Below are 14,364 nucleotides of genomic sequence, written 5' to 3'. Positions count from 1 at the left end.
CTGCTCCCAGTTTCCCTAAGACACTGACAACTTGTGTCAATGGGATAGGTGACACACTGCTTCACAATCAGAAAATTGTTTGCAATTTGTGTCTTTTTTTGTTAAAATCTTGTACAGCTACCAAGCAGTATTATTCTTATCCAGTGACAAGAGTTCAAATCCCACCATGTCAATTATGGAATTTAAATTCAGTTAATAATCTGAAATGTGGGTGAAAAACATTAACTAGTCTTAGTAATGGTGACCATGAAAAGCTAACAAAACATTGTTAAAACCCATATGATTCACTACTATCCTACATTATGCACATCCTAAATCTGCCATCCTTACTCAGTCTGGCCCCACATGCAACTCCAGATTCACCCCTTGTGGTTGACTTGTAAATACTCGTAAGTGGCCTAGCAAATCATCCAGTTGTACCAATACTGCTACTTTTATACAAAGAAGGAATAAAGCTGGACAGAACATGCAGCATTGTCCTAGGCACCGGACTCACAAAGTCTTCCTTATAAACATCTGGGAGAGCCAAATTGGGAGAGCTGTTCCACAGACTAATCAAGCATTAGGCCAACAATGTCATACAAGTTATCATTTTTTATGGGTATGACTATGTGCCAAACACTTCCATCGCAATTTCTGGGTTTGTCTTGAACCAACAACAGAACAGCCAACAGAAGTGACAGCACATTGGGAGAGAGTAGCCATTGGAGTCCTTAGCATCAACTCCAGACCCATGAAGTCTCATAGCACAAGGTCAAACATAGGCAAAGTCACCTCCCCCTGATTACAAATTACCGTCCTCCCTCAAATGATGAATCAGGATTCCTCCATATTGATCATGGCTGTCAGACTGGGTCTGCAGCAGGCAGTGATTGAACCTATTGGTCTTCACCTTCACCAATTTACCTGTGGTGCACCTATCCATTGTATATGTTGACGAGACCAGTGCACAGGGCTTGTGGAGACGTATATTGCCTTCACACCAAGGACACCTTCCATCATGTTGTGGGTCATTAAAATTGTGCTAATTGTCTCAGAACAGTTCTAGAAGCTAAAACTGAGCATCCATAAGACCATAAGACATTGCAGCAGAATTAGACCATTCGGCCTAATGAGTATGCTCCATCATTCAATCGTGGCCGATTTGTTTTTCCCTCTCAACCCCACAACTCCACCAACAGAAAATCACAATCTATAACCTCATGATTCAGCATATTTCCCACTCTGCTATTATTTTCAAGCCAGGGGATCAACCTTGCTTCAATGACGAACACAAGAGTTTGACGGGAATTGCACCCGACACACCTAAAAATAGTAAAATGTCAGTCTAGTGAAGTTGCAATACAGGACCACTTTTGCACTAAACAACAAAAACAGCAAAAGTCGACAGAGCTAGGCAATAGCACATCCAATATATCTGATCAAAGCACTGCAGTCCTACTACATTTGGTTGTGAATACTGGTGGACAATTAAACAACAATCAGGAGGAAGAGACTCCAAGAACATCCGCATCCTCAACCACGGCAGAGCCCAGAATATGAGTGCTGAGAAGGCAAAAGCATCAACCATGTTCAATCAGAAGTTCCAATAGATGATTAGCTTGACTTTCTCCTGACTTCCCTACCATCACTGAAGTCAGTTCTCCAGAAAATTTGCTTCACTCCATGTGATAGCCAGTTCTCTCAGCAGTTTCCAGACACATCAATAATTACGAGACCAGACAATATCCCAGCCAAAATACTGAAAATCTGTGCTCCAGACACCCTGTGCCTCCAGCCAAGCTGTTCCTATTATAACACTGGCATCTACCAACAAGGTGGAAAATTGCCCTGGTGCGTCCCTTTTGCAAAAAACAAGACAAATGTAATCCAGCTGATCGACACACAAAGTGATGGAAGTTATCATCAACAGTGCTATCAAACAGCACTAACTCACCAATAACTAACAAATTCATGCCAAGTTTGAGTTTTGACCAGACCATTCAGCTCCAGACATTATTACAGCCTTTGTCCAAACATGGAACAAAGAGCTGAAGCTCAGAGGTGGATTGAGAGTAACTGTCCTTGACATTGAGGTGGTAGTTAACTAAGTGTGGCATCAAGGAGTACTGGTTAAACTGAAGACAAAGGGAAAACACTCCAGTGGTTGGAGTCACAACCTGCACAAGAAAAATGATGGTTGTGATTGTCTGAAGGTCAGTTATTCCAGTCTGAGAACATTGCGAGAGTTCCTTACGGCAGTATCCTAGGCTCAACTATCTTTAGCTGCTTCATCAATGACCTTCCTGGATAAGGTCAGAAGTGGGGGTGTTTGCTGATGACTGCACAATGTTAATTCCATTCATAACTCCTTCGCAAATGAAGTAATCCATGCCTGCATGCAGCAAAGCCTGAACAACATTCAGGCTTGGGCTGTTAAGTGGCAAGTAAAACTTGCAGCACACAAGTGTCAGGGAATGCCCATCTCCAACAAGAGAGAATCTAACAACTTACACTTGTCATTCAATGGCATTGCCTTCCCCAAATCCCTCACCATCAATATACTGGTTAGTTAACATTGACCAGGAACTCAACTGAACAGGCATATAAATACCCTGGCTACAAGAGCATGTTACATGCTGGGTATTCTGCAGTGAGTGACTCGCCTCCAGATACCAAAAGGCCTTTCCACCACCTCAAAAGCACAAATCGGGGCATGACGGAATATCTTCCCCTCACCTGGATGATTGCCGTGCCAACAACTCTCAGGATGCTCAACGCCATCCAAGACAAAGCAGCTTGCTGGATTGGCACCACTCAACCACAATGAATATTCATTTCAACCACCACTGGCATAGTGGCTGCAGAGGGTACCATCCACAACATGCACTGCAGTTACTCATCCAGGCTACTCCAGCAGCACCTTCTGAACATGCAACCTCTCTCACCAAGAAGACAAGGGCAATACCACAAGGGAACATCACCTTTTGGAATCTCTTATGTCTGCTCTCTTTTCTCATATCCTCTCTTTGCCCTTTTCCTTCTGTGCTTCTCCTCTTCATGTACTGTAATTGGCCTGGTTCTCACTGGTATTAACATTGACAGGTTATATGCTCCTTTTAATGCAGTATTTTACTCTAAATCTTTGGTCATCCATGGAGCTCTGGCTCTATTTCGTCAGGAGTGAGAAAACAATTGTTTCGATGTGACAACATCCTGAACTTCCCATTACGAAAACCAAATGACATATATAACAATGCTGTATCCTTGTAGGGCAATGTTTGATTACAAATAACACTTGTTACTGTCACAAGTCACAGTCATGCCTCTGTGGGTTCATTGTCAGAACATCCTATAAATGCAGTTTGATATGTGATAGGATATATAGCACCCTACTAATACTAGGGAACTTTGCCAGTTGGATATAATCCATTTCTTATGATAATATCTCATGAAAGCTAAGTGACTGATTGTTCTTACCCAATTTCATTTATTTGACTCAGAATGCACATTGCTCAGCATGACTCACCAGTATAAATATACAAGAATAATCTGGAAGCTATCATGTATGTACAAAGGGCATTTCTGAGTCTTCAAGAGCAGTTTATGCTAGATACAGTGGCATGCAAAAGTTTGGGCACCCCTGGTCAATATTTCTGTTACTGTGAATAGCTAAGCTAGTAAAAGATGACCTGATTTCCAAAAGGCATAAAGTTAAAGATAACACATTTAATATTTTAAGCAAGATTACTTTTTTTTATTTCCATCTTTTACAGTTTCAAAACAAAAAAAGGAAAAGGGCCTGAAGCAAAAGTCTGGGCACCCTGTATGGTCAGTACTTAGTAACACCCCCTTTGGCAAGTATCACAGCTTGTAAATGCTTTCTGTAGCCAGCTAAGAGTTTTTCTATTCTTGTTTGAGGGATTTTCGCCTATTCTTCCTTGCAAAAGGCTTCTATTTCTGTGAGATTCTTGGGCCATCTTGCACGCACTGCTCTTTTGAGGTCTATCCACAGAGTTTCGATGATTTTTAAGTCGGGGAACTGTGAGGGCCATGGCAAAACCTTCAGCTTTTTTCTCCAAACTTTCCTGCGTCCTCACCACAAAATTCAGTGTCAGAAGTTTACAAAGGAACATATAAACAAGCCTGATGCATTTTGGTAACAAGTCCTGTGGAATGATGAAGTTAAAATAGAACTTTTTGGCTGCAAAGGTATGGTTGGAGAAAAAAGGGTGCAGAATTTCATGAAAAGAACACCTCTCCAACTGTTAAGCACTGGGGTGGATCGATCATGCTTTGGGCTTGTGTTGCAGCCAGTGGCACAGGGAACATTTCACTGGTAGAGCGAAGAATGAATTCAATTAAATAACAGCAAATTCTGGAAGCAAACATCACACCGTCTGTAAAAAAGCTGAAGATGAAAAGAGGATGGCTTCTACAACAGGATAACTGTCCTAAACACACCTCAAAATCCACAATGGACTACCTCAAGAGGCACAAGCTGAAGGTTTTGCCATGGCCCTCACAGTTCCCCGACCTAAACATCATCGAAAATCTGTGGATAGACCTCAAAAGAGCAGTGCATGCAAGACGGCCCAAGAATCTTACAGAACTAGAAGCCTTTTGCAAGGAAGAATGGGCGAAAATCCCTCAAACAAGAAATTAAAGACTCTTAGCTGGCTACAGAAAGCATTTACAAGCTGTGATACTTGCCAAAGGGGGTGCTACTAAGTACTGACCATGCAGGGTGCCCAAACTTTTGCTTCGGGGCCTTTTCCTTTTTTGTTATTTTGAAACTGTAAAAGATGGAAATAAAAAAGTAATCTTGCTTAAAATATTAAAGAAATGTGTCGTCTTTAATTTTATGCCTTTTGGAAATCAGGTCATCTTTTACTCACTTAGCTATTCACAGTAACAGAAATTTTGACCAGGGGTGCCCAAACTTTTGCATGCCACTGTATCTTGTCTGGCTCTCCTTTGAGATTAATTCATTTAATACCTTGACTATGACTGTGATAATTGATGGACAAGAAAGTTGGCAAGGGCAGGGCAGAAGAGGTGGTTTATATGGACTTCAGTAAGGCCTTTGATAAGGTTCCACATGGTAGGCTGCTCTGGAATGTTAGATCACATGGAATCCAGGGAGAGCTGGCTAATTCGATACATAATAGGCTTGATGGTAGAAGGTTGTTTCTCAGACTGGAGGCCCTTGACTACTGGTGTGCCTCAGGGGTTGATGCTTGGCCCATAGTTGTTTGTCATCTTTATCAATGATTTGGATAAGAATATACAAGGCATGGTTGGTAAGTTTGCAGATGACACTAAAATAGATGGCATAGTGGACAATGAAGAAGGTTATCAAAAAATTACAAGGGGTCCTTGATCAGCTGAGTAAATGAGCAAGGAGTGGCAAATGGAGTTGAATTCAGATAAGTGCAAGGTGTTGCATTTTAGAAAGTCAAATCCAGGCAGGACCTTCACAGTGAATAGCAGGACGCTGGGGAGTGTTGAAGAATCGAGGGATCTTGGAGTACAAGTACATGGTTCACTGAAAGTGAAGTCACAAGTAGACAGGGTGATGAAAAAGGATTCTGGCACGCTGGCATTCATAAGTCAGGGCATTGAGTCTAAAAATTGGGAGGTCATGGTGCTGTTGTACAGGACGCTGGTGAGGCCACACTCGGAGTATTGTGTTCAGTTTTGGTCGTTCTGCTATAAGGAAAGATGTTACTAAACTGGAAAGAGTGCAGAAAAGATTTACAAGGATGCTGCTAGGACTTGAGTTATAGGGAGAGGTTGGACAGGCTAGGACTTTATTCCTTAGAGCGTAGAAGACTGGGAGGTAATCTTATGAAGGTGTATAGAATCACGAGGGGCATAGATAGGGTGAATGCACTCAGTCTTTTTCCCCCAGAGTTGGGGTATCAAGAACTAGAGGACATAAATCTTTCCACTCTCACCTTAAACTTAAGAGGAACACGAGGGACAACTTTTTGTTTCCACACAAAAGTGATATCTATGTGGAATCAGCTGCCAGAGGAAGTGGTTGGGGCAGGTACAATAACAACTTTTAAAAGACAGTTGGACAGGTACGTGGATTGGAAAGGTTTAGCAGGTTATGGGCCAAATGCTGGCAAATGGGACTAGCATGGACCAGTTGGGCTGAAGGGCCTGTTTCTGTGCTGTATGACTCTATGACAATCTGAATTATCTCAATCATTGTTTCTTGACAATGGCATGGAATAATCATGCAATGACAACTTGCATTCATATGGCACCTTCAATGTATTAAACCTCCAAATTTGCTGCACATGGGTGTTAAGTAAAAATTAGAACTGTTAGGACTGACATCCAAAGTGGTAGGTTGTACAGTAAGTTACAGCAATCAATCCTGACAAAGTTGAGCCTCAATTTCCCACAATGAAAGGAGTGCCCCACATAAAATCAAACCCAAACCATTATATTTTTCATACCCATATTTTAATCTACCATGTTTAAGTGAACTAATTGGTTCAGTCAGGCTTAGGATGCAACTCCCAGGTCTAACTAAATATGACTTAAAACTGCAACCAAGTCCTCCGTTAGAACACAATGAATTTGTTGGCAAAAAACATTGGATGCAGTTTTCTTTCCAAAACATACTGTTGTCAATCCATATAACCCTAGCAATGTTGCAAATGTGAAGTGCAACCCAGCATCTACGCCAAGTGGCAACTACCAATAACCATTACTCATGTCTAGAGTTGTTTGATTCATGGCATTCTCTAATCCAACATCTCCATGTGGGAGTCAGGTTCATTACCATGCTTCCATCGGTAAAACTGATGACCACTTTGAACTTTATTCCCAGCATCTTTCCTACCTACCATGTTATCCATTACCTTACATAATATGCCACAGGGTAAATGTATTGGCACTGGTTTTGAAATGTTTATGTTTACCTCACAAACAAGCTGCTTAGCTTCATCTAGTTGACCAAGAACATTTGCAAAAACGTAGCAAAACCTGGTTTGTCATTTCAACGTAAGAGACAATTGAGTTAATAAAGCTATCTGGGGTAAATATACTAAATTTACCCTCGAGAGAGATCTACAGTCTCACTACTGTTCTTCTTGTGGGCAATATAGCAGCAACTTCAAAAACAGAGATTGGACATAACAGGTTCATGTCATGGATCTGGCATTCATGTGGTTGCCTGGGTATTCAAGATCAAAAATCTACCTCATCATACATTTCTAGCACACACCAAACAAGCCGAGAGCGTATCCAGCCAGGAATAGCAGCACCAATAGATTCTAATTAGCTACATTCTGCACCCAACAACATCGTGCTGTGGTGGCTTTGTGCGTATTTTAGGTACTTTTAGAAAGAAGAACCTAGGATTTCATCCTTTAAATACATCTGTCAACACTTCTGTAATTTTCCATGCTGCTTTTCTCTGAATAGTATTTGTGCACCATGTATGTGATGTCCAAATAAAAATTAAAATGTCAAAAAAATCTGCAGATGCTGTTAATCTCAAATAAAAGCAAAGTGCTGGAAATACTCAACACCCCAAACACATCCGCAGAGAGAGAAATGGAGTTAATGTTGCAGGCCAATGACCCTTCATGGCAAAGGGCCACTGATCTGAAATATTTGTTTCTCTCTCCAGAGAAGCTGCCTGTCTTGCTGATTATTTCCAGCACTTTGTTTTTTTTTAAGAACCCCATTAAAAGGTATTTTAGTCCAAATACATTTTATCCCAGTCCTTGGGATGCTACTTTGCATACGAGTGTAAAGTACAAGCTTATATCTCATTAAATCTCTCAACCACCCAACTATATATTTTGCCACAAGTAACAGGGGTGGAAAAAAATGTTCCCTGATCAGATAAATCACTTCCTGCAACTCAAGTAAAAGTTCTTGGCGGTGTTTTGCCATAATGGTTGTGTTCTGGGGATATGAGTAGCACATTAGTTGTCAAAAATATTATTTATTTGAGAGATCAACTTCTTTAGCTTCTAATGCCAAAATAATTGACATCCAAATTTAATTAAGGCCAAATATTAAGACTTTATCAATATATCGATACCTACAATTTTCCCAAATTAAGATGAATAATGTTCCAATGGTGGTACACAAGAGATTCTGCAGATGCTGGAATCTGGAGCAACAAGCACAAAATGCTGGAGTAACTCAGCAGGTCAGGCAGCATCCATGGAGGGAATAAATAATTGACATTTCGGGTTTTGACCTGAAACATCAACTGTTTATCCTCTCCATGGATGCTGCCTGACCTACTGAGTTCACTGGCATTTTATGCGTGTTGCATATCAATGGTGATGTTTCTTTTAGAGCACATGAGGGACAAAAATGGAAACTTGCACACAGATGCTGAGAGCTTTAAGGTAATAAATGAGTACTTTGCATATGTCTTCAATGGGAAAGAGGCACTGAATACATTAAAAATTGATAGCACATTAGTATTAGAAAAGATAACTGAACTTAAAGTAAGCAAGACACCAGGACCCTATGGGATTCATCCTGAGAATATGAGTAAGTCTGGGAGGAAATTGCAAGGGGCAGGGAGGAGGATGCCTTTACCATAATCTTCCAATGTTCTTTGCATACAGAGTTAGTACCAAAGGACTGACAGTAGCAAAACTTAAGCGCTTCTTTAAAAAAAGGGGTAAGCCCAGTAACCATACGCCAGTCAATTTAACTGGGGTAGTGAGAAAGCTTCTCTAAACATTAATCTGGGGCAGGATTAATAGTCACCTGGAGCAACATGGATTAAGGCAAACCTGCTCAGATTTGTTCAGGAAGAATTATGTTTCACATTGATAGAATTATTTGACGAACTGACAAATAGAGTTGATGAAGGCAAACAGTCAATGTGATGAATGTAGACTTCCAGAAGGCTTTTCACAAAGTGCCAGATAACAGTTTGTCAGCAAAACTGAAGCACATGAGTTAAAAGGTACATTCATAACATAGATATAAAGTTGGCCAAGTAACAGACAATGGAAGGCCATAGTAAATGGTTGCTTTTCAGACTGGAGGATGGTGAACAGCGGCATTCATCAAAGATCGATGTTAAGGACAGTTTTCTTGATTTATATTATTGACATACTGTAGGTGTGAGAGTGCAAGCCACAATTTCTAAATTTGTGGATGACGTAAAACTTGGCAATATGAGAATTGTGAAGAGGATAGTGACGGAATGCAGTAACATAAACACAGGCTGGTGAAAGGGGCAAACATGTGGCAGATGAAGTGCAATGTGGGGAGATATGAAATTATGCATTTTGATAAAGAATGAGAGGTCATAAAGAAGAAAGGAAATTGTTTTTAAAGAGGCACAGAACCAGAATGACCTCAGACTATGTATGAACAAATCATGAGTGTGACAGGATGGGTTGGGAAAGTGGTTAATACACAGTTTTGAGGCATGGAGTATAAAATATGTTATGCTGAACCTTTCTAAAATACAAGTCCAGCTTCAACTGGAGCATTGTGTTCAATTCTGGTTTCTGCATTATAGAAAGGATGTGAAGTCATTAGAACAGTCCAGAAAAGATTTACAATGATAGTCCGTGGGATGAGGGACTACAGGTACAGACAGATTGGGGAGGCTGAGACTGTTTCTTTGAAGAACAGAAAGCAGAGAGGAGATATGATAGCGTACAAAATGACGAGGGGTCTGGGCAGAGTGGATAGTGGGAGATTGGGGAAGCGTCAAGGACTACAGATCAAAATAAAGGGGAAAAGAATCAGGAGAGAAAATTAAAGTACAACTGACATGAATAAAGCAATCTTGGAAATTTAGTGCTTAATATTTGAATTATCAATTTGTAACTGATCTGAGGGGTAGAGTCATGCTTGCATCACATGTTGGTGGAAACTAATCTTTATTTAATAACAATAAAATCATAAAGCTACAACATGACAGGGATCATTTTCAGTAATTTGTTTAGTTCTGTCTAAACCAGAACAATGTTTGCTAACATTGTTAACAAGCAAGGTTACAAAGAAATAAAGTGGCTCCTTGAACATTAAAATTATGCAACAAAGCCACTTTAGCCATCTTCAAACATTGTTACTTTTAATGGAGATTGATGACAAAGCACTGTGCACTCATTGACAGAAGTAGAGAAAACTGAACTGTCCTACTGACCAGATAACTTCAACATCCAATCCCCACAGCCTCATCCAATCAGAGAACCCATTGTCCTATCTATCCCTTCACCACCTTCTCTGGAACACAAAACTAACTTGTTTCCCTCATATAATATAAACAGAAAATGATGGAAACACTCGGCAGGTCAGGTAGCATCTGTGGAAAGAGAAGCAGAGTTAACATTTCATATCCAAGAATATTAATTTCTTCCTTCTTTTCTCTTTCTCTGTTCTGACAACAGATCTTTTACCTGAAATGTTAATTGATTCTCTTTCCTCCATTGCTGTCTGACCCGTTATTCGCAACATTTTCTGTTATTATTTCAGATTTCCAGCATTTGCAGATTTTTGATCTTTACATAAAGCTACATTAAAAAGAGAAAACACTGAAGATATTCAACATATCCCAGCTGCACTGAAACAGTTTCTCCACTGTTGCTGCCTGGACTGTTAAGATCTTGAAATATTTGCTGCTGCTGTTTCGAGAATCTGCAGGTGCTAAGCTTTGGTACAAATAAAAGTGTTTTTATTTTGAACAGGGCAGGAGCAAGTTCAATGCAACCAACTGCCCTACAAAAAACAAAGACGGTAAATTGCCCAACTTAAGACACTGACAGCCTGACCCTAATCTTGCAAGTCAATAAGAACTTGCAATCTTGTCTTGCAAGGCACTGCAGAGCACCTTCCACCAGTTCTCGCGAGAGAGAGAGAGGAGGCGCAGCAGCACTGCTCCCCCGTCCACCTGTTGCGCCCTCGATCCGGGCCCAAACTCCCCCACCGCGCTCTGACTCTCCCGAATCCACGTTCTGTTACACTTCCAAGCGGCTCGGAAGTCATTACCTGCCATCTGAGAAACGAACGCATCCGCTGCTATTGACATGGTGCGACGCCGCCCCCCTCCCCTCCTCCCTGCCCCAACTTTCCGCCGAGCGAAGCCGTGGCACCTCCCGCACACACAATGTCAACCCCACGGCGCAACCCACTTCCGGCAAGCCTGGCGCCACTTCCTGTCGGCAAGGATCGCGCCTGCGCGGTGGGCGGTTGCTGGTTGCGGTGCGGGGGAGCTCGCTGCCAGCTGCGGGTTTCTGGTGATGCCCGCTGGCCATCTCTCAGTTAGTGGGATGCTTTCGCTGACTCTACAGGAAGCTCTTTCATCAGAACAAGAGGAAGTTGCATTTATGCAATGCCATAGTCATGAAGAGACGTCCACAGGACGACTCCCAGTAGCTCAGTCTCTGGCCTAAGAATGTCAGGGTGGGTGACTAAAAACCTGGCCAATGTGACTGGTACTCAGGAGGAGGAATAGCCCAGGGAGGGAATTGCAGAATTGAAAGCTTGGACGGTTGGTGGCAGAACCGCCAGTGATGGAGCAAAGGAAATGAGGAGGGACTGGGATCTGAGCTGGAGAAGAAACATTGCTGGATTTGAGATGCATTAGCGAGGTCAGAGGAGGATTGCAAAGCAAGGATGAAAACTTTAAAATGCAGCGGTGAATCATGAGCTGTGCGTGGATGAAACTTAGTGTGGATTGGGATACAGGGAGCAGAGATTTGGAGCCCATTATCTTCATTTGAAGCTGACCAGAAGAGCATTAGAATGGTTGAGTCTGACAATAAAATTTGTGCATACGAGGTTCCACGGCAGATGGGCTGTAGCAGGTGTTGAACTGGACAGTGTTATATTAGAGATAGAAGAATGCAGTTTTTGAACAGAATATTATGATAGAGATCGATGATCTATCATAGAGATTATGCAGGTTTCAAACATTGCCAATATACCAACATCTCAGAGCAGTAAAGTCTTGGTCACTGTTTCATCCAGTGGGAGTAAAGTGCAGAGGAATTGCTGGGTACTGTAAAATTTGTCCATATCTCTATTAATCAATGAGAATAAAGGGTAGTTACTCACGGTGGAAAACTATGTGTTGGAGTGTTCAACAAGGAACAGTGCTGGGCCTATTTCTGTTAATAATTTGCATTAATAAGTTAGACTTGGAATCCAAAATGCTAAATGTGCAGATAATACCAAATCTGAGAGGATAGTCAATGCTGAGGAGGATTGCAACAAATTATAGGAAGACCTTAATAAACTTGCAGAATAGACAAATAATTGGCAAAGATGTTAATCACAGGTAAGTACCAGGCAGTATATTCAGGTAGTTGCAAACCTAGGTGAAGTAGGGGATCAAAAGGACCTTGAAGTACAAATACACCAATCACTATAAATTGCTCTATAGGTTAGCAAGGCCACTGAAAAAAACTAGTGTTTATTTCTGAAGCAATGCACACAAAATGCTGGAGGAACTCAGCAGATCAGGCAGCATCTTTGGAGAGAAATGAATAGTCAACATTTTGGGCCAAGACCCTTCATCGGGATTGGAAAGGAAGAGGGCAGAAGCCAGAATAAAAGGGGAGGGGGAGGAGCACGATCTCTGGGGTGATGGGTGAGGCCAGGTGAGGGGGGTAAAGGGGAATGATGTGAGAAGCTGGGAGGTGCCCACGTGAGAGGGGGAAGGTAGGTAGGTTGGGGGGGTGTAAAAGGGAATCCGAGTGAGGGGGAGAGAAACGAATTTTGGGCAAGTAATGCCAAACCTATACTAAATCTTGGATATAGATTCTATATACAGATAAGATATTATGAAAAGGAGTTTGCACAAGGAAGATTTAAAAGAATGAAACCAGAAACTTGAAGGTATAGATATTAGGAAAGGAGGATTGGCTAAGTCTCTTTTCTCTTGAGAAAACAATGTGAGTTCTTTAGTATTAAAAAAATATTTTGAGAATGGGTACAAAAAGAATCTGATGGGGAAGAGCATAACTAGAAGCCATCAACATAATATCATCACAAAGAAACTCAGTAGGGACTTGAGAAGAAATGTCTGCTCAAAGAGAGGTGAAATGTGGAATTTTCTGTCATGGGGGGGCGATGGATGAAGGATATAGATGCATTGAAGGGGAAGCTGAACAAGCACATGCAGGAGAAGGAACAAAGAGTTATGCCAATGAGGCAAAAGGGGAGGAGGCTCAAGTGGAGCATAAACACTGGCATGGACTGGATTAGTCAAACTGCCAGTTTCTGTGCCAACATGTATGTAATCCAATGTAAAACAAGGAAGGCAGGCGCCATAAGGTTTTCCAACTTACATGTCCTCTGATACTTTTAGGAATAAATGAGAAATTTTAACAGATTTTATAACTGGGTTTAGCATGAATCCTCACATTATAAATTTTCACCTGCACAATCATCATTTTCATACATGCCCCCACCACCTCCCCTCCTACCTGTTGGCTTCTTTCATAATGGTGAATAATCTGGTACCAAATTATGAAATGATTTTGCTGTGGGTTTATGTCCATTAAGAATTTCAATAGAAAATGGAAGACTTGAGATGCTGGAATCTGTAGGGTGGAGTTGGGAGATCCCCAGAGAGGCTAAATTACAATATCAAAACCTGAACTAAAAACAACTGCTAAAGACTTTTCCTGATTGTTTCTCTTCCTCTCAGGCCATCCAATGAGATCAAGGATGACTTGCTTCCACTGCATTTTTGTGGTTTCTGACATGACTGATGTGGGCAATGTGGATCGGCAGATTTTACCACTGCTGGGAAGGATGAGCAGGTGATCAGTTTGGGAGAGGTGGTGAGCTGCTTCTGTCAGTTATGCTGAGATTTTGTATAATTACGATGCATGGACCTGGGATCATTCTGCGTTCTCCTTTTGAGTGGACATGAGCCAGGGATTCCCGGAAGTTGGTCAGGATATAGCATTTTTTCAAAGAGGTTTTGATAATATTGTTGAATATTTTCTTCTGTCCATCTAATCATCTCTTACCATGACAGAACTCAGAAAAGAGTGTCTATTTCAGGAGTCTGCAGTCAGGCATGGGAATTATGTGGCTTGTCGAAGATAATGGCCTGGGAAAGGATGTTGATCTGGTTCACTTGATCTGCCAGTGTATATGTAGGATAATGTGGAAACATGATTGATGGTATCTCTCCAGTGCTTTGAGGTGCCTACTGTAAATAAAGTCTCAGAAGCATGTAGGAGGGCAAGGATCACTGCTGTCCAGTAGACCACAAGTTTTTGTGCCAGGTTTGAAGTCTTGAATGATTAACATGCTTTTCCTCAGATGGCCAGAGGCTGTGCTGATGCACCAAAGACAATGCTGAAAACCATAATTAGAACGTCTAAAGTTGCTCTCAGCTTCTCTAACAGAAAGCAC

At 41.5% G+C, this 14,364-nt stretch overlaps 1 protein-coding gene across 1 annotated transcript in view; it reads right to left on the bottom strand.

Annotated features, from left to right (window-relative positions):
* Positions 1-11,152, bottom strand: part of mtx2 (metaxin 2) — a 75,584-nt gene extending 64,432 nt beyond the window's left edge. The window contains exon 1 of the mRNA XM_052016517.1: positions 10,981-11,152. Within this exon, the coding sequence (XP_051872477.1) occupies positions 10,981-11,020 (40 nt within the window). The 5' untranslated portion in view covers positions 11,021-11,152. The remainder of the gene's footprint in view (positions 1-10,980) is intronic.
* Positions 11,153-14,364: the final 3,212 nt, after the last annotated feature.

Source organism: Pristis pectinata, chromosome 1 (genome assembly GCF_009764475.1).
Source record: "Pristis pectinata isolate sPriPec2 chromosome 1, sPriPec2.1.pri, whole genome shotgun sequence".
In the NCBI taxonomy this organism is placed as follows: domain Eukaryota; kingdom Metazoa; phylum Chordata; class Chondrichthyes; order Rhinopristiformes; family Pristidae; genus Pristis; species Pristis pectinata.
This window is presented reverse-complemented; position numbering and strand designations above follow the sequence as displayed.